General features: G+C 40.1%; 1 protein-coding gene across 1 annotated transcript in view; it reads left to right on the top strand.

Annotated features, from left to right (window-relative positions):
* Window positions 1-21,382, top strand: part of LOC103736833 (multidrug resistance-associated protein 4) — a gene marked incomplete at its 5' end in the record, with an annotated part of 179,677 nt that overhangs the window by 107,275 nt on the left and 51,020 nt on the right. Inside the window, 2 exon segments of the mRNA XM_008836399.3 lie at window positions 15,059-15,209; window positions 20,182-20,301. Coding sequence (XP_008834621.2) covers window positions 15,059-15,209; window positions 20,182-20,301 — 271 coding nt within the window.

The raw sequence follows: 21,382 nt of genomic DNA on the forward strand, positions 1-21,382 counted from the left end.
TTGTCACAGTTGATTTATTGGAATGTGTGTGTACATGCGTATGTGTGTACTTAATTATTTAATACTAGTTCTTAGTATTTTCTTCTACCTTTGCTTTTTATTTATTTTTTAAAGATTTATTTATACTTTATGTGTTTGAGTATTTTCCTTGAATGTATATGAGAGTACCACATGTCTGTGGTGCCCATAGAGGCCTGCAGAGGGTGATGCCCCAGGAACTGCAGTTGTGGGCAGTTGTGAATTACCATGTGAGTGCTGGGAACTGAACCTGGGTCTTCTGCAAGAGCAGCCAGTGCTCTTAACCACCCAACTGTCTCCCCAGCCCCCTTTTAAAAAAGATATTCTTGATGATTATCTTTTGGTTAGTAGATTTTAATTTTGATGAAGTCTAATATTTATCTTTTTCTTTCTTTGTGTATTTCATGATTATTTTGTGTGCTTCCTAAGGCATCTTTGCATATCCTAAGGAGTATGAAAATATTTTTCTGTTTGTGTAAACATTCTTGTGAGTATGCATGTATATGTATGTATGTGTGTGCATGTATGTGGGAGTCAGGTTGACACTGAATATCTTCCTCAGTCACTTCTGCATCTTTTGTGGGGCATATGTGTATGTGTTCACATGTAGGTACATGTGTGTGTAAGCATATGGAGGTCAGGGGTTGAAGTTAGGTGTCTTCCTTGATTGTTCTCCTCTTTATGTATTGAGGCAGGGTCTCTCACTTGAACCCAGAACTTACCTGTTCACCTGGTCTAGTTAGTCAGCTTGCCCTGGGAAATCCCTGTCTCTGCCTCCCACATGCTAGGATTGCAGGCAGGCCACCACACCTACCTAGTATTTATGTTAGCTCCAAATTCCAGTCCTCAAGCTTTTACTTCACCCTCTTTTTTGGGGAACAGGGTCTCTCACTGAACCTGGAGTTCATCAATTCAGCTAGTTTGGCTGGGCAGCAAGCCCCACAAATCCTCCTGACTCCACCTCTTCAACACTAAGATTACAGCACACATTGCAATCCGGGCACCAGCTTTTTTATGAGGGTTCTGAGGGATTGAACTCAGGTCTTCATGCTTTTATGGCAGGCCATTTACTGAGTGAGCCATCTCCCCAGCCCTTTTGTTTGTTTGTTTGTTTTTGAGACAGCCTTGCTCTGTAGCCCCTGTTGTCCTGGAACTTGCTGTGTACTCTATTTTATAGCTATCCTCCTGTCTCTTCCTCCCAAATTCTTTGATTACAGGTATGGACCACCATACCAGTAATACTTCGTTGTTTTTCTACCTTTTCAAAAAACTCATGTACTTGATTTAGAGTCTGTAGTGCACGGTTGATGGTTGTTTCTTCTTCGTTCAGTCCATGTGTGTTCACTAAATTCTCTTGACATCTTGGCTAACTGCATGTGAGCAGATATTGTTTGGATACTTTTATCCCCGCTGATCTATTTATTCTTTCATGGATTCCACAATGTCTTGGCTACTGTTCATTTTAGAACAGTAACTAACTTCGCTCTTTTTCTGTCAAGATTGCTTTATGCATTCTCAACCTTTTAATTTTTATTTTTTAAAGTATTTTATTTTATTTTACATGTATGAGTGTATTGCCTGCATGTGTGTAAGTGCACCTGTATTATACAATGCCCGTGGAGATCAGAAGAAGCACAGATGGTTGTTAGCCACCATGTAGGTGCTGGGAATCAAACCCTGGTCCTCTGTAAGAGCAGCCAGTGCTCTTAACTACTGAGCCATTGCTCCAGCCCCTCAATCTTTTAATTTTTAAAATCACCTTGTCAATTTTTTTTAAAGCCTTGTTTGTTTTGCTTAATATTATCTTTAGGTAATAGATTGATTCAATCTTTGGGGTATCAACATGACACAGTATGGCAACTTGGGCTTCCTGTAATTTTTCTCAGAAATGTTTCATAATTTTCAATATAGACATCTTGCATTCCTTTAGTCACACTTATTCCTGAATGTGATGTCTTCTGAGTCTATGAAATTGTTTTAAATATTTTCCAACTGTTTATTGCTGGTGTATAGAAATGATTGACTTATATGTATTAACAGCATGTCACAGATCTTGAATTCACTTGCATTTTCTGGAATTAAAAAAATTCTTGAGCTGGAGAAAAGACTTAGTGGTTAACAGCACTGTCTGCACTTGCAGAGGACCAGGGTTTGGTTCCCTGTACCCATGTGGCAGCTTGCAACTGTTTATATGTAACTCCCAATTCCAGGGGACTCCACACCCCCTCTTTTGGCCTACATGGGTATCGCATGACACGGTTGCACCTACATACACCTAGGCAAAACACTCATACACACAAAATAACAATAAATAAGTAAATAATTTTTTAATTCTGTGATTTTTTTCCACTTACATAACTACACTGACTATAGTTTTACTTTTCCCTTTCTGACATTATAATATTATAATAACTTTTATTTTGTTTTCTTGACTTATTGCTGTGGCTAGATCTTCTAGTATAATGCTGAATAGTAATTAAACTTTATACTCTTGGAGGAAATTCTTCAGTATTTTTACATTGAAAGGGGTGTCAGTTTTAGTTACATATGTGGAAGTTTTTTGTTGTTATTGTTTTGAAGTAGATACCTACCATCATATTGGAAAGATTTTCTTTAATTTCTAATTTTTCAGAACTATAAAATATTTTAAATCAATAGGCATTGAATTTTGCCTAAGGATTTTTTAATCTCTTCAAATAGTCATGATCATTTACCTTACTTTTTTAATGCAATGATTTATACTGGCACACATTTGTGCGTTAACTTAGCCTTGTATCTATTGTTCAGGAAAAATATGGTCTGTAATTTGCTTCTCTTACGATATTTTGTAGTCATCTGCTATTAGAGTTATACTGGCCTCATGAAAAAAAGAGTTAGCAAGGGTTTTCTCCTTGTGATGGTCAGTTTTGTGTGTCAACTTGGCTAGGCTAAAGTTCCCAGTCATTTACTCAAATAGAAACCTAGGTGTTAATTTAAAGGTATTTTGAAAGTGTGATTACTGTTCCTAATTGGTTGATTTCAAGTTAGAGAGATTATATTAGGTCATCTCAGTGAACTTGATTCAGTGGATTAAAAGGGCTTAAGAGTTGAAGCAGAAGAAACTGACTGCAGATAATAGCCTCCCCTCCCCCTCTTAACAGTGTGCTCTACAGATGCTGAGCTTGCTTCACCTGACCCAAATCACATAAGCCAGTTGCTTGAAATGCATCTCTATGCTTATCCTGAACTGGACATGTTTCTCTGGAATTCTGACTCGCACATTCTTCTGTTTTCTGAAAGAAAATCAAGACTAATAAAATTGGTATTTTAAGTGTTTCATTGAATTTACTAGTGAGACCAATCTTAGTGGTAGTTTGATTAGTCACTTAATTTCTTTCCAACTATGAATTCAGATTCTCAAGTTGAAATAGAATTAGTCAGATTTCTATTTCTTTTGTATACATCTTTAGTCACCACTTTTTCAAGAAATTGGCTCTTTATATAAAAAGTGTTAAATCTGTGAGCACAGTGTTTAGTCTGTCCTCTTTTTAAGGCCTGCAGTACCTCTTGGGATACAGGATAGTGGTAATTTTCCCCCTTCTTTTAGCAGTTCTGATAAGTGCTTACTAATTTCATTAGTGTTTTGAAAGAACCAAGCTTTTGATTTTTTGATTTTTTTTTTCTCCTTGAAAGTTACTTTTCTATTTCATTAACCTTCTTTTTTTTGAATTTCCATTCTTTTCAGATTTCTATCTTCTTTTTGTTGTTGATCTCTTTGTTTTTGTGTTTTCAAACAGGATCTCACTATGCAGTCTTGATTGATCTGGAACTCTCCATATAGAGCAGGGTGACCTCAAACTCGCAACAATCCTCCTGCCTCTGCCTTCAAAGTTCTGAGATTACAGGCCTGCACCTATGCCTGGCTGTCTTCTGTCTTCTTAAGACCTAGTTTTAGATTTTAACTTTTAGCCTTTCTTTAAAAAAATGTTAAGGGGCTGGAGAGATGGCTCAGTAGTTAAGAGCACCAACTGCTCTTGCAGAGGACCTGGGTTCCATTCCCAGCACCCACATGGCGGCTAACAACCATCTGTAATTCCGGCTCCAGGGGATCTGATACTTTGTTCTGACCTCTGAGAGCATTGCACTACACGAACGCCATTTACACACATGCAGGCAGTATACTCATACACATAAATAAATAACAATGAAAATTTTTTAATTAAAAAATGTGCCAGATATGGTAGTGCATACCTTTAATCCCAGCACTTGGGAGGCAGAGGCAGGTGAATCTCTGTGAGTTCAAGGCCAGCCTGGTCTACATAGCAAGTTCCAGACCAAATGGGGCTGTAGGGAGACCCTGTCTCAAAAAGACAGAAAAAAAAATTTTTTTTTAATGTTAAAGATACATGTTTATCTCTAAACACAGTATTAATTTCAGCTTTCGTATTTTAATATCTGATTTTCATCTATTAAAAATTACTTTTAACTTATTGTGACTTTTTAAGACTCATGATTTAGAAGTACAAAGTGGAATGTTCAAATACTGATTTTTCTACTTACCTTTTTACTGATTTCTTGTTAAATCTATTTAAGTATTTTCTGAATTTTTTTCATTGACATTTCTTGATAATTGCTTTATGGCATGGAAGATCCATACTTAAAAAGAAGTATTAGTATTAGAAGTATTAAACTATAATATTATATCCTTTGGTCATCAGTTGATCAGGTTTGTTCATCACAGACTCATATTTTTACTGATTTTTTTTCCTTTTTCTTTGATTTATTTATTTGTTTTTATGGGGCTTTTGGGTACTCTAACATTCCCCCCTCTGAAGAGGTAACCCTAAAATCTTTTAGGGATTAGATAAAAGCTCCCAAATACTTTAAACATTTTTGGCCTTTGGAACAGAGTATGTTGCTAAGAGGCCCAAGGACATTTTGACTTTTAGCCAAGAAACTGGCTACATTTCTTTGGGGTCTTTTTACCCTAACTGCCTAGCCAATTCCTACCTCCTATTCTTATCACACCATCCTCTGAAGGGGTTACTCAAATTGCCAATAGGGAACTGGGACGCAGACCCCTCTGGCTTCTTCCATGCTGAACAGGGACACAGGGTGAGGCAATTGGAGTACCCCTTCAGTATGTTTATCTAAAAGACTACCAAATTGCATAACTTTTGTCTCTAAGGGGAGAAGAAAGTCTTTGAATCATGAATGGGAGATGTGAAGGAGAAGTAAATGCAAGAGTAATTAGCATTACAAGTTCTAGACAGGGAACTAGAAAAAAAGTCAGAACAGGGCAATTTTCAAATGTTCATGTGAGCGTCCATTGGAGTTTCTTGACAAGGGCTTCCAAAAGCATCCCTCTATTGGGTTCCTCCTAATTTTCCTTTTGCCTTCCAAGGCTGGTCTCTCGAGTGATGGATTCAGGATTTGCTTTCAGGTATTTTGATAGCTGTTGGAATGGTTAGAATCACAGTGTCAGTCCTCTCAAAGGCTTCTAGATAGGAGGAGAAAACAAATTTATCCATCATTTTAGAGCAATAGCTATAGGTTTTATCCATCATTTTAGAACTTAGCTATAGGTTGACACTACAGTATTGAAGACCAAGATTTGAAGTCTTATATCTGAGCAGCACTTATAGGTTTTATCCATCATTTTAGAACTTAGCTATAGGTTGACACTACAGTATTGAAGACCAAGATTTGAAGTCTTATATCTGAGCAGCACTTTCTGCTTAGGAACAAAATCATCAATGAGAAATAATTGTCTAAATAACTTTTTATATAGACTTAAGCCTAATGACTAGGAAGTGCAATCCCTTTAACTCTCAAAGAAATATACTGATCACTTTACTCTTTGGTTATAGTTTCCTTTTGGGTGTTTAAGGCCATAGAGTTCGCTCAGATAAACCAATTTATTTTTACTCTTAAGGTTGTTTGAGGATCTGTTCCTCAGGGGTCACATGGGCTTAGGAGAAGCTCCTGGCTCCTTTCTACTAGTCCCATCTATGTGAAGATAAGTCAAAGGTCCTGCTCGACCGTGTCTGGCTTCACTTGGAAGCATGAATGAGATGTTTCCTCTAAGTTGACCCTCCTCTTTGTAGACTGGACACTGGTTCAAGTCTATCTCATTGGGTCTCTATGGCCTCCCTGAACAAGAGGACAGGTGACTCACCACAGTTACAGGACATTTTGAGAGATGTTCCATAGTCCCCTGGAACTTAGTTGACCTTGGAGGGCAATGGGCAATAACTGTCCTTTACATCCCACTTACCAGATTAGTATAGGTCTCAAAGTATGGCTGTTAAACATCCAAGAAGGTTAGTTCCACCAGTCTGGTACTTTTAATTATCATGTGCTATGTAGATAAGGCTTTGGTAAAAAACCAAATATTCTCAGGTAAACCTTGACTAGATATATATTTTGTTCCTTAAACTAATAGACTAAACTTGACCATAGAAATTTTAAGATTATGTATATATTATTTTTGTCTCATCCTTTATATATCATAACAACCTAAACAAACAGACCTTCATCACTTGCTTATGCTTTCTCATTTTTTTCTATTTTGGAAAATATTTGCATTCCCATATCCTTTTAACATCTTTTACATTCTCATTTTCTTTTCTTAAAAAAGTAATTAGGAGACATAATAGCATTAACAAATAAATTTAGTTGCTTTTAGCCATTATTGAAATTAATGTGTCAGAATTTTATGCTGTAACTGGATTTTTGTATTTCTTCTGAATACTGTCAGATTTTGCTTTAACATTTTGAAGCTGTTTTAGGGTTCATATAAATTGATTTGTGTGTTTCTCCCAGATAATTTGATCTTTTTTAAAGAGACTGTGTGTGTGTGTGTGTGTGTGTGTGTGTGTGGTGTGTGTGTGTGTGTGTGTGTGTGTGGTCTATCTGTCTGTGCACATTTGGGTGCAGTTTCCTCCTGAGACCAGAAGAGGGCATCCAAGCCCCTGGAGCTGAAGTTACAGGCAGCTGTGAGTTGCCCTGAGGTAGTGCTGGAAATTGAACTGCAGTCCTTTGTGCTCTTAATCCCTGATTCATCCCTCCAGCCCCCTGACTTACCTTCTAGCCCCCAGCCCCTTTTTTTCTGATGAAATCTTTTTCTTTAGTAGTCTTTGTATTAAAAGTTCCTGTATTCACAGTTGTAGTGACAGATACTCCTCTGTTTAGTATTTTCTCTGCTTTATAACCTTGATTTTAACATATCAAAGTATAATGGTATTATCTGTAGACCACAACCTTGAATTTTTTAATAAACATTAGCACTAAAAAAAAAAAAAGGTGAAAAGGAAACTATTCTTCAGAAAATAGGTCATAACCCAGAAACCATTCTCCCTTCCGTGCAGGTAGCTTTGACGTGGGCACAGAGTGAACTGAAGGACTATGCAGATCTCAGAGTTGCTGTGGATGTGAAATGGTCCCGTTAGCCCAATGACAAATTAATAGAGCCATGACTATCCAAGTTTCAAAACGCTTCATCTTAGAGAAGTACTATGTAGAACTCTGCATATGAATTTGACATATCAATATTCCATAATTTAACAGAGATAACTGAGTTAGCTGAGGTCCTAAGAGATGAATGTTGGAAGAAAGATGTCCCAGGGTGGGGTCTGGAATGATAGATATTCAGCCAGGGAGCTAGACCAGACCTCTGAACCCTCTGAGGCAACAGGGTGCCGCACTAGCATGTGAGTATGCCTGCTGATGTAATGCAGACGCTGTCAGTGTTAAGGCTTAGAGGCTTACCTGTAAAGCTTTCTGTATTTTCTCTTTTGCTTGGACTCATCTTGTAATTGAAGAGTGATGAATTTAATTTGGTAGGAATTACATGTTTATTTCTTAGCACTTTTCAAAGTCTATGCCTGTTCAAACTTTAGTGGAATCCCATATGATGCAGCAACACAATTTGTTGTGGTAGTTACTGCATTCAGAGATCTTTTTTTTTTTTTTTAATCTCATGTGTTCCCAGAATAATAGATAAAAGAATCTCTTTTATACCCACATGAGTAAACAGCTTACTTATCAAAAACTAGTCATCTTTTTTTCCTTCCTAAATCAGAGGAAAATCTTGCCAGGCTTTCTTGCCAAGAAGTGAATCCTGCTTTGTTTATTGCACTTAAGTCATATCTCCCGCAAAATCAGTAATAGTTTAAGGCAATCTGGACGATTTGCACTTATCGCAACTTGGAACAGAGTTCTGCAGCGTCTCACTGACAGCAGAATTAAAGCCTTCTGGTTCCTCTGAGGTGTTAGCAATCTTGATCCTGATTTTATTTTTAATACTGTGAACAAATAGTAAAAGCACTGTGTACTGATTAAGTGGCCTCATATTAAATACGTATTTTTACTTTGTGCCTACAACAGGTAGGAAACAAAGATCAAATGAGGAGCAAAAAGAGCCAAAAGTATGGTGACATGATTGTTTGCATAAAATTAGAATACATTTTTACTGCTGTTTATAGAAAACATGCTCTTTGGCACATACTTCATAAAGAGCAGCAGAAACAGAATCCCATGGAATGAAGTTGAAAGTAAACTGTAGGTAGATGCCTAGGACTACAGAACTCAAAGCAATTTGGGGGACGAATGCCAAAATAGGAAAATAGGTCCTTATAATTCAGTCTTCCTATGAAGAAAAAGATTTTTAAATCTGTACTATTAAACTATAATCTAAAGGAGTCTTTTTATGTTTTGTTTTAGTTTTGTTCCATTGTTTTTTGAGACAGGGTCTGTTTATATAACCTAGGCTAGCCTAGAACTCACTTTGTACCTCAGGCTGGCCTCAGAGTTACAGTCATCCTCCTGTCTGTGCTCTTAAGTGCTAGGATTACTGATGTGTGCTACCACATCCAGTCTTAAAGGAGAATCTTTCTGAGGAAATTTTGTGGGTTTTACCATTGTTCAAGCACAGATATATAACATGTAAAATAGTCAATCTTCATTTTGTGTCCTGACAGTTTTTGAATTTTTTTTAAGTTTTAAATTTATTTTTGTTTTATGTGTATGAGTGCTTTACCTTTGTGTAAGTGCACCTGTGTGTGCAATGCCCATGGAAGACAAAAGAGGGCGCCAGATATCCTTGAACTGGAATTGTGAATGATTGTTAGCCATCATGTGGGTGCTTGGGTCTGAACCTGGATCTTCTGCAAGAGTAGCTAGTCCTTTTAACCACTGAGTCATCTCCTCAGCCCCATGTCTTATGCTTTTAAAATATTTGTTTAAATTAAGTTTGGCCTTTTTTTTTTTACTTCTAAGTATTTTTCTTTGGAGGATTTAAACTCATTTTTCTTACAAAATTTTCTTTTTTAACTTTAAACAGTATTTCTTCAATAGGAACAATTGATATGCTATGCTAGCCAGCATCTTTAGGCTTTTTTTAATGCTCACTCTTTCCCAGCTTGGCAGATTGTTAGCCTCTATAAGCTGGGGTCTAGGACTGGTTGCTTCATAGTTGAGACTGAATCTAACTACAAGAAACCCAAAAAGCTTTAAAATGCTGAGAAATAGGACTGGAGAGATGACTCCGCAGTTAAGAGCACTAGTTGTTCTTGCAGAAGATCTGGGTTTGAATCCCAGCACCCACATGGTGGCTAACAACTGTCCTTACCTCTAGTTCCAGGGGATCCAATGCCATCTTCTGACCTCCATGGGCATTGCACAACACAGGTGCACTTACATGCAGGCAATGCACTCATACATAAAAGATAAAAATAAATATGAAAGAAATACTGAGAAAGGGGAAATGAATACAAAATAAGGAGTATATTTACGTATTATTTTTTCAAGTATGAATCTGTGTGTGTGTGTGTGTGTGTGTGCACGCGCGTGCGCAAACCAGAAGTGAATTCAGGTGTCTTCCTCAATCACTTTCCACCTTATTTTTAACCTGGAGCTCACTGATTGAGCCAGACTGATTGACCAGCAAACTCCTGGAGCTCCACCTGTCTCTACCTCCCCAGCACTGAGATTACAGGCATGCACTGCCAGGCCCAGTTTTTTACCTATGTGCTGGGCTCGGGATTTGAACTCAGGTTCTTATGCTTTACTGACTGAGCCCTCTCCCCAGCCCTTTGAAATATGAGTTTTATACATACATGGTTACACTACCATGCAGAGATTAAGAAACCAAAGGATCAAGGAGTCTGTATTGTCTGACTTTGACAGTCATATCACTGTGAGCTGTAGCTCTTTTGAAAAATGCAGCTTTTAGACCTTCCACTTAGATTAAATGTGTGAATGTAGTTAGGAAATGCATGCAAAATACTTGAGGTGGGGCAGAAGCCTTCCAAAATTTTATCTATTTTTCCATATTTCAGAGGACAGAGCAGTTGTTCCTTCCTTTGGTGGTCAACTAGGTCTAAAACCATTCCTTCTGAGAGGGAAGGAAGAGATCCTAGAGAGGTAGGAAATAGAGAGGGCAGTGGAATGTGTGTTTAATGAGAGAGCAGAAGGGAGGATTAACAGGGGGAAGAAATGGAAACAGCTGGAGTGGTAGAGGGAGCATGGGGTTAAAGGAAGGGAACTGGGGAGAGGAGTGACCGAGAATAAAGTATAATGGCACATATGTATGAAGAACCCCTGACAAAACCCACTATTTTGTGTGCTAACCTAAAATGTTCATTTTTTTCCCCCTCAATTTAATGAAGACATTTGCCTTAGGTATTGGCAGTAAAGCAGTGTCTCATTTTTCTGACTTTTCATTGGGCAGTTTTGTAAAACACAGCAGTTAACTTTTTCATACGGATTATGTTTTCTTTCATACTGCATCTGCATGAACAATCCTTTTAGATGTACGTATGGTTTGTTGGAAACAGCTCCTTCCAGAACAGCATCCTTCCTGAGGATGAAGCACACATTAGACATCTTTCCATAGGTGGTGGTGACTAGGGTCTCTACCGTCATTGTCCTGATACCCAAACAAGACAGTTTGCTTACATGAAAAGGCCCTTTGCAATGGACACAGTTTGTTTGCCTGGGGTTCAGTAGTGTACAGAATTAGAAGTTTCGTATTGCTTTTGTTGACATACAAGTTCATGCTGCACCAAATAAGAGATAGCAAATGGATCTGTTTTGAAAAGTTATTTTTTCTGTTTGAAATGTTAACTGTAATGTGGCTATAGTTAATTTGGTGCTATTGATTCAGAGATCTGCCACCTCTTCCCTCAGTGTTCCAGAAATGCTCAGCCATTTCATAGCAGTAATTATTCTTCTGGAAGAAGTAACATTTGAAACAGAACAGAGATATGGAAAATGTGTTTTTTTTTTTTAATGTTGAATCATCCCTAGAGTTGGGAAAAAATATGAAGAGAATGGAATTCTAGTAGACATGAGCCTTAGTGGCCACCTTATACCAGAAGTGCACTCAAATAAGATATTTAAACATCACAGAGAGAGACTGGAGAGATGGCTCAGCGGTTAAGAGCACTGGCTGTTCTTGCAGAAAACCCAGATTCAAATCCTAGCACCCACGTGGCAGCTAACAAGCATCCTTAATTCCAGTTCCAGGGGATCTGATTTTTCAGCCCTCTCCTGACCTCCATGGGTGTTGTACAACGTGGTTGTACTAACATATATGCAGGCATAACACTCATTAAATTAATTGATTAATGGTTTAATAAATAAATGGGCACATTATTAATAAATAATTAAAGGTTCAAAAATTTAAGCATCACAGAGAAAAGCCAGTTTTTTCCGTATGTTGGGAAACAAAGCACTGCTCCAAGATGTCCTTGGGAGATGGTACCAAGCTGTCCTAGGAGTCAGAATGAACAGCCTTGCAGATCTGTATTAGCTACTTGTTGCTGTGGCTAAGTACTAGATAAGAAGCAGCTTAAGAGAGGAAGGGATTATTTGAGCTCACAACTTGAGGTGATGCAGTCCATTGTGGAGGAGAAGGTATCCTAATTTGGTTTTTCTTGCTGTGATAAAACACTGACTTGCACATCCTGATCACCGTTCATCATTGAGGGAAGCTAGGGTAGGAACTCAGGACAGGAACACTGCTTGCTAGCTTGCGCCTCTGGCCTATGCTCAGCCTACTTTCTTATACAAACTGGAACCATCTGCTCAGGGGTGATACCACCCCTCCTGCAGGGCCCTCCTGCATCACTCAGCAATCAAGAAAATGCCTCACAGACCTGCCCACAGGCCAATCTGATAGAGGAAATTCCCTAATAGAGGCTCCGTCTTCCCAGTTGTGTCAAGTTGACAACCGAAGCCAACCACCTCTTCACATACAGACACACATCACTTCAAACCACTGCCTTTCTTTTCTTATTTGCCCCCAAGATTTCGACTTAATGTCATAATATAAAACACAGTACAGCTTTTCAAAAGTCCCATGGTCTTTCAAATTTTCAACACTTTAAAAGTCCAAGTTCTCTTTAAAAATATAAAGTCTCTTAACTGTGGGCTCCTGTAAAATAAAATTTTAAGAGTTAAACATTTTCTTATTTCTAAAGGAAAGAACTGGACACACTTAAGCAAAACCAAGTCTAGCAGTGTATGTCAATATCCAGCATCTGAGAGTCACTCATGATCTTCTGGGCTCCAAAAGGTTTGTGCAGCTCCAATTCTCCAGTTCTGCAATCCACAGCACACCCAGCTTGTCTCACAGACTCAGACTGGCTCCACTCCACATCTACCACTGTCCTTGGTAGTCATCCCACGGTCCAGGCATCTCCAATATGCTGTGGTCTCCACTGCAATGGAGGCTGCACCTTCACCAGTGTCCTTTCCTACCTCACATGTGCCAAGCCTCAGCTTCTCTCCATGACCCCTTCAATTCTACAGCTTTCATACCACCAAAACCAGTACCACATGGGAGACTCTTACACCTTACCAAGTCTGACTTGTTTACCTCGAGATGCAGCCTTGGCTCCCTCTGGACCAGAGCTTCTATGTATTCACCCTGAGGAAATATTTCCCAGAAGATTTCATCTCAGTGGTACTGGTCTCTTGGTATTGGCAGATGATTTTTCAGTCCCAACCAAGTAGCATCAACTGTCCAGTAAAGCACAAAAGGTTTCATTACCACAGATTGTTAATCCTAGATGTATCATACATACCCCCTGGTAGAGTCTTTGCTTCCTTGTGAAACTTCACAAGCCAGGCCTCCACCATCTGCACCTTTCTCAACATCCTTGTCTTTCAATCTCCCATAGAACAGTCCATTAAAGCTCTAAGCAGTAAGTGGTTTTTCTAGCCCGAAGTTCCAAATACTTCCCTCCCAAAAAATGCATGGTCACATCCTTCACAGCAATACCCCATTTCTTGATGCCAACTTCTGCCCTAGAAGCTGGACTTGTTAATGTGAAACAGAGAGAGGACATGAAGTGGGGCTGAGCTACAAAACCTCAAGGTCTGTCCTATTTACCCTCTTCCTTCTGTAAGGCTCAAGTTCATAAAGGTCCTACAAACTAACAAAACAGTTTCACCTGCTGAGGACCAAATGTTCAAATGCAAAGCCTATAGACATTTTACTTTCAAACCACAACTGAGCTTAACATTGTGATAGTCACAAAAATCTCTGGGCCAAAAATCTCTGTTACATCAGTCCTTTTCCATCTCGTGGTAGCAATTGTAACTTTTTCTTGTTAAACATGAACTGCTAGATATTTCCTGTGTGTTATCCCTCTTACTTCCTACCACCATACTTTGAGTTTCTTAGTATAGCTTAGTTTTTCTCAAGATTCAGAAAGATGGAGTCTAACCCTTCCTGTATAATATTTAGCAGATCTGGTTCCAAAGCTTGTTCAGAAACTCAGAACTAGACTTAAAGAATTTCTTCTCTGGGTCTAGATTGCCATGCTCTGAAAGCTATAGACTCATTACAAGCAAAATCTCAACTCAGTGGCAGATTTCAGCCAAGACTTGCTTGCATTTATTTCTGTGGAATCACAAAATATGGGTAGAATTCCCAGCTGCCTTGCCCATATGTGATACAGGTCTATCAAAACGATGATTCTCCTCAGATCTCAGGACTTCTGGGTTTGGGTCATGCCATTTCTTCCTTTTTGCCTCCACAGCACAGTTGTCCTGCTTCTCTGAGGAAATATGAAGAGCTCCATTCACTCATGGGGCTCTCTGTGAAGTGTTACCTCACGATCTCCCTGGATCTATGCTATGGGGTCTCTGTAAAGTGTTACCTCATGATCTCCCTGGATCTATGCCAGGGGGCACTGGGCTAGGGTGAGGTGATTGGGCTGAGTGTGTGTGGCAAACACTTGATTGCCTGCATCCATCCATGACACCAACATGGGTAGTTGGTGACATGTTCTTAGGAACCCTCCACACAGTGTTGGCCCATTTCTCTGTGTGTTTCCTTAGCTCACGTACCTTCTGCAGAGGTCAGGTGTTGTGTACCGTTGTGAACCTCAGAGACTCAGGACCAGACCCTGTGACTCCTTTGCTCCTCCACTTTCACCCCTCCCCAAGGAGCTAGTGTTGTGCCTCCTTAGCAAGTGGAGCTAAGTGGCAGTCTTACCACCTGAAGTCAAGACCATGTTCACACTTGTTCTGACAAAGATGGGTGTCTTAGGGTAGCATCATCCAGTCACTTGGGCTTCTGCTCCCCTTGCTGTGATTTTAGGCTAAGATTACTTCCCAGGATACAGTCACCTCAGAGAGAGATAATAAAGCCTTACACCCATAGAACTATTAGCATGGTGCCTTTCATACGCCAGTGCTTGACAAACAACAGCTGCTGTTGCTATTGTCCTTAAAAATAGAACTTTCAAATCCTTCCTCCAGTGGTAGAAATTTTCATGTGTATCAGCTTGGGGGCACTGGACTAGGAATGATTTAAAATACAAAACAAAACCAAAAAACTTTTGAGGCATCCTTTGCCCACACACAGAAGGAAATAACAAAGACATTGTTGGTAGAGTTATAGTATCACCTATACCTTTGTTATTCTTGTGATAGAAAGCATTCCCTGAAAGTCCAACCAGGCTTTGTGAGGAAAGGATGGTCTCTTAATGTTTCATTTTAAAACAAGCTCTTGTTAAGCAGGCCCTGTCTGTTTTTGTTATTGTAGACGCTGCTACTGGTGATCAGTGTGATAGCTATAGCGGCCGCAGTGATTCCTTGGATTGCAATACCCCTGGTTCCACTTGCCATCATTTTCTTGTTTCTTCGGCGATATTTCTTAGAAACATCAAGGGATGTCAAACGTCTGGAGTCTTCAAGTAAGTGCTGAGGGTCTCAGGTGGGTATGGTGATGCATCAAGATTCCATCATTAAGGAGAGCTGTCATTAAGGAAAGCTGTGAAATTTTGCAGTCTGACTCTCCTCTAGCAGGTCTCAATTGGTTAGTGTTAGACAATTGAACTTGGTATTATGTCCACCAGGAGTCATTGAGGCCCTTAGGTTAAGTAGAGGTGGTGGCTTGCCAAATGTGACCTTGCAGCTTAACATGAGAAAGGAGTGCATAATACTCCCCTGGAGGACAGGGACTGCTCTGTTCATGGCATACCTCCTTACATACACAAAGCAGGCACACAAGTGCTTTTCTAATAAATAAAATATTTATGTTGTTGGAACTAATTTAGAAGGAAAGTAATCAGGAAATGTTTCTTTCTGGAAGATCCTGGATATGTCAAGGGAAGGAATAGATTAAAAGAAAGGAGCAAGTGTCAGAAATGTCCTCATGTGTCAGTAGTAAAGGACTTGAAAAACACAATTTTACTTAGCATTAGTAATAGATTTGTTGAATGTTTTGGAAATGTAAGCACTGTCACTTTTGGCTTTGCTCCTGATTATCTGTGGTACTTGGTATAAAGTCACACAGACATTTATGTTTTTGCTTTTAAGCTGTTGATATAAATGGATGCTGAATATGATCCCCTTTGGAGAGCAGAAGGACAGAAATCAGTGCAGGGTGCAGTTAGTGTGTTGTGTGATTTAACTCCCTAGTTTTGGAATAAGAAGGAAAATGTTTTATAATGAATCACTCTGTTCTATAGATTATCACAAAAGGTGAACTAATCAAGATCGCATCTCATAAGCACACAAGTGTATTTCATTATTATTAAAATTAAAAACAATATTCAGAGAATCCTTACTTGAAGAAAAGATATATAAGGACAACAGCCCAAAAATAAGAAGGGAGATATTTGTAATCTTTAAAAAATTACTTTTATTTATGTGTGTGTGTATGCACACATGCATGTGTGAACCTGTGGAGGCCAGAAGATGTCAGACTTTCTGGATCTAGGGTTATAAGCAGTTGTGAACTAACTGACAGGGTGCTGGGAATCAAACTCATGTCCAGTACCCTACCTAACTGCAACCAGGCAAACCCTTTCTTGTTGTCTGTCTGGTTGAGGCTCTGCATCACAAATAACAGCTACATTCTTTTATTAAGCAACAATTTATGGTGCTTTGGGGTACCCCTGCTGTGATCATTAACAGAAGGAAGACTTCCCCCCCCGAGACCCCCATTTTCTGTGAAGTAGGCATAAACCTGCCTCATTCTTGTGTTTTCACAGATTTTTAGAGCTGTAAGATTTTCAGATTGAATTGGCTAACTACCTCTGGATTCATAATTGGATATTTAAGCAGTTTTTATGAGTTTGATATAATTACTTTATTTTTTGTTTGTTTGTGTTTTTGTAAAAGCAAACATTTCAACTGCCACTGGTAGAGAAGTACATAAAACCTCAGTGGTACTTCGTTGAATTTCTCTAGCCAACTCTCATTTACTAATGCCTATATTGAGAGGCCATATTCGGATTCTGTCTGTTAGTGTTCTATGATCAATTAGCAATGTCTGCTGTGGGCACTGGGTAACAGAGTTTAAACCTATGCCACATATTTCAGAATAAGATTCTTGAGTCTACTATTTTAGAGTATTCCCATGTCAGATTCTCAGAGAGATTGTTCAACTTGGAGTGCATAATAAGTCCAATAATGGAGATACTTATTAGATATTAGCCTAGTAAGATTTAGGAGTTTTCTTTGTGACAAAGTCTAGAGAAAAATATATCCAATGATGCATGAGAATCTTTACCTTGGCTTATTCTCCCTTTGAGATACTGTGGCTTAGGTTAAAAATACCTTGTATCTGGCACCCAGCTCCAGTAGCTCCCTTAATTTACTTTGGAGCAGTGGCCTCAGCACCTCAAGTGTGTTCTTCCCTTTGGGAAGGCTATAGTAATACCCGCCCTGTGGGGTTCCCATCAAGATTGCCCCAGGTAATGCTTGGAAGTCCTTGCTGGTCACGACCAAAGGCAGTGCACATGTGGAAATTAATTTTTTAAAACTAACTCTTAGGATGCATTTAAATACAGAACTTGACCTTGAGTTTTCTAGTGTCCGAGAGTAGGGTGACACCTGAGTTCTAAAATAGGCCCTGCTCCCAACCTCAGCCATTGAGATCCAGTGCTGACTTTGATCTGACAAGAAGCAAGTAAGGATGGCCAGGCTGGCACATTCCTTCAAGGACCTATGGTGACCAGCCTCCTCCTCATAGGATCACTTGTGATGAACAGTGTTCACGTCACAGTATCTAGCACCTTGTCCTGGAACCGAGGGTACAGTTCTGATGAGTTCTCTGGGTTCTCCAGAGCTAGACTCTTTGGCGCTCTGCTGGTTCAGTGGAGCCTGGGATCTCCTGGGTAGTTATCTGTGCATACACCCTGTGTGCAGAGTGACAGTCCATGGCAGGTGGCGCATCCTCTGAGGCCTACTGAAAAGACTGATGGGAGATCCTAACTCTTTTATTTGGAGGCTGAACTTAGTCCACTTAAGTCTCCATTGCCATCTTCAAAATACAAAGTTAAATGAAGCTAATAAAATAAGAATTAGCCATTTAATTCGTGTACTGGGGAGCAGATGTAGCATGGATGTCAGAGTGAGAACAGAAGCCTACAGATGGGCCATCAGAGCCACCCCCGGATCACCCAGGCTCTTCAACAATCAAGTCCTGGTTGGCAAATCTGTGCTCAGGGCAACCTTTCCTTCAGAAAGCAGTATCACAAGGGAAGGATTCTTACTGTCCAGTTAGTATCCACAGGCAGGAAAGAGTCTCAGAGAGAAGCAGGTAGTCAGCAGGCAAATTGACAAGGCTGCCCATCTCCTCTGACCCCAGCCAGGGTCTTTTCTTTGGAAATCAATTTCTTCCTTATTTGTGCATCTGTGGACTTTTGACTTGCAAGATGGTTCTGTTTATTGGCACATGTGTATCCTAGCACATACCCTCCCACCAATCCATATGGCACCTATGTGCATAGTAAGCACATCTATGTTAGACAGTGCTTTCACACAGTCAGGCACTGGGCTACCCCAGAGAATAAGTCTTGAGTTTTACCCATGATTGTGTCCCCTCATGGTTTCATAAACTACATGCAGCCATGTAGTTTATAAAACTACTTCCCCCAAACTCTCCATGCAGCAGGTTTTCTCTAGATGATGGACAGGCCATAATGATTCATCAGTGTTCTATGCATAAAGCATAAATAGGGAGTGGGGGTGTAGCTCAGGTGGTAGAGTGCTTACCTAGCATACACTACGCCCTGGGTTCTATCCCCAGTACCACATACTGGGGCATGATAGTGCATGCTGTAATCTGAGCTCTCTGGAGGCGGAGGCATGAGAATCAGAAGCTTAGGGTCATCCTCAGCTACATAGTCCATTTGAGGCCAACCTGGGCTATATGAGACCCTTTCTCAGAAAAACACACCAAGGGGGACTGAAGAGATGGCTCAGTGGTTAAGAGTGCTTGCTGTTCTTGCAAAGTACCTGGATTTGGTTCCCAGCACCTATATGGCAGCTAACAACCATCCATAACTCCAGTTCCAAGGGATCTGATGCCCACTTCTAACCTTGGAGGGCATTGCACGCACCCAGTACACTTAAATACATGTAGGCAATACACTCATCATACACATTAAAAAATAAAAATAAAAACATTTTTTTAAAAAAACATAAATGATTTATCTCAGTTAAAGACATCAAGCTGGGTCACAGACTTTCCATCCGCTCCAGCCCTGGTACAGTCTTGTCCACAGTACAAAATGAGCCTGTCAGGAAACCATCTCTGCCTGACAGTGGACAGCCCACATGTCTCGCCACAGGCAGGGTAGAGCCTAGTGTTCATGATACAGTTTAGGAGAAACACAAAACCAGTTGTGAGATATCATGTATGCCCCAAATCAAAACAAAGACAGACAAAAAGAATTTGCCTTTTAAACTCTGTTAAGATAATGAAGCCAGCCAGGCATGGTAGCCTTTAATCGCAGCACTTGGGAGGCAGAGGTAGGTGATCTCTCTGAGTTCGAGGCCAGCCTGGTCTACGTAGTGAATTCCAGGCCAGCTGGGGCTACAGGGAGACCCTGTCTCAAAAAGACAAAAAAGAAAAACAAATGATGAAGCCACTGAGGCTACAGTCAGATTCTAGAAAAAATAAGGACACTGACACAGCCATACTAACCTCCAAACCTGAGAATAGGTTTCCATCTGGATGATTTTAAGGGCATCTTTCCCTTCTGGAGGCTTGAAGTCAAGGCCAATATGGAGATGTCTTACCTGGGCAAGTGCCATGGCAAAAGTGCAGTGTGACCCCCGCCCCAGGTGCATGGCGGCCATAAAGGGCTCTTTTCACACTCTTGGCCAGAGGAAGCTTCCCCAGTTTGCACAGAGGTGACCGCCTGCCCATTCAACTTACTCACCGACTGTCAGTCTTGTGCCAGGTGCTTTTTAGTTAATGGGAAACAAGGACTATATGCTGGCCCTTAAATGAGTAAGCCAAAGTGTGTGCACATGCATACACATCTCACTGTAATTTGTTATGATGAGTCCTCTGACAAAACTACTTTTTAGAACATTATTGGCAAAAAAGAAAAAAATCAACGAAAAATAATTTCTGCCTAAAGAGATAGCTGGGAAATATATGGAAGAAAAGACCTTGAAGGATGGCTCAGCAAAGGAAACAGTAACTAGACTGAATTTGATCAAAGGTGAGCTGAACAGAGAAACTCATTTCTAGCTTTAAAGTGAGGCATAGTTGGCTATGAGGGGGGATGAACAGGGTCTTCTTCAGACTGCTGGGAGCCTTTTGCCAGAAACTCAAGGCCTTTTAGGAAGCCTGGAGTGTGCTGCATGGTAGGATGGAAGGCAGCCTCACTGAGCTTCCTGTTTCATGTGTCTCTGTTTCTGCAGCACGGAGCCCCGTATTTTCCCACTTATCATCTTCCCTCCAGGGACTCTGGACCATCCGGGCGTATAAAGCTGAAGAAAGGTGTCAGGAACTGTTTGATGCCCACCAGGACTTACATTCAGGTCTGTACATTTCTGGAAGTGGTTTCAACGGCTGGCAGTTGCTACTCCCTCAGGCTTGAGCCCTCTAGCTTAATTGGCTTTGATGGCCAGCACCTCTGCTTGCTCCTGGACACAACCCCACCTTAGCAAATGTGCCTCTCCATCTGCCCTTAGACTGGGTCCTCTCAGAATCTCGACTGGCTTGCATGGTCCTTCCACTTTTGTGCCCAGTGCCTTTCTGTCCCTTTATGCCATGGGTCAAGAAACATTTTTTTGCAAAAGGCCATCCAGCACATATTTCCAGCATTCAGCTCTGTATTGCCCCCAGCCTTCTCGCCTTCCCTGCTGTAGTGTGGAAGCAAGCACTGACAGCCTATCAGCACAGTGCTGTTGTCTGTGTTCCGATAAAACCTTAGTTAAAAAAAACAAGTGCCAGATCCTTCTTGGTTCTTGGACCATACATTGATAACAATTCAATTGAAATATACAGGGTGACAAACATGACTGATGAAATCAGTTTCCTAATGATCCTATTGCCGTCCATTTGTTACATGTTATTCTTTGTAAACAGTGAAGGTTCTTTCTATTTAGAAGTTTCAGACTTTCTTTCAAATCTGTAAAATGTACCCTATCTTTGTTATGCTTCGATGATGAAATAGCACTTTAAAAACTGTATGTAATTCCTTTTACATACTAGTCATTCAGATATAGACCCTCCCTAACATGTATAGAGCCTCTAAGGAAGGAAAGCACTGGAAGCAAATTGAGATCTGTGCTCTTTGCTGTAGGACGGCTGGAAACACTCAACCTATAAGCTGGTGAACTTTGTATTGTGGCCCAGTACTGCAAGAAATATATTTATAAGACCACTCCATGTTCTTTATTACAATTGTATGTCTGCACATTGCCTCTTAGTTATCTTTCAGTTTATTTTCTTGCAAAGTTGCTGTGCCATTTTGGATATGTGCCATACATTGCTTTGTATTTCCTAGCTTTCTAGAACTTTCCAGTGTGCGACCTTGCTGCCCTACTCTGTGTGAACATCTCATTGCCTGTCACATTCACTGAAGTTTATACAGCTTTTCTACTTACTGTGTTTGTT

The sequence above is a fragment of the Nannospalax galili genome, unplaced genomic scaffold (assembly GCF_000622305.1).
Source record: "Nannospalax galili isolate Female #2095 unplaced genomic scaffold, S.galili_v1.0 scaffold531, whole genome shotgun sequence".
Lineage (NCBI taxonomy): Eukaryota > Metazoa > Chordata > Mammalia > Rodentia > Spalacidae > Nannospalax > Nannospalax galili.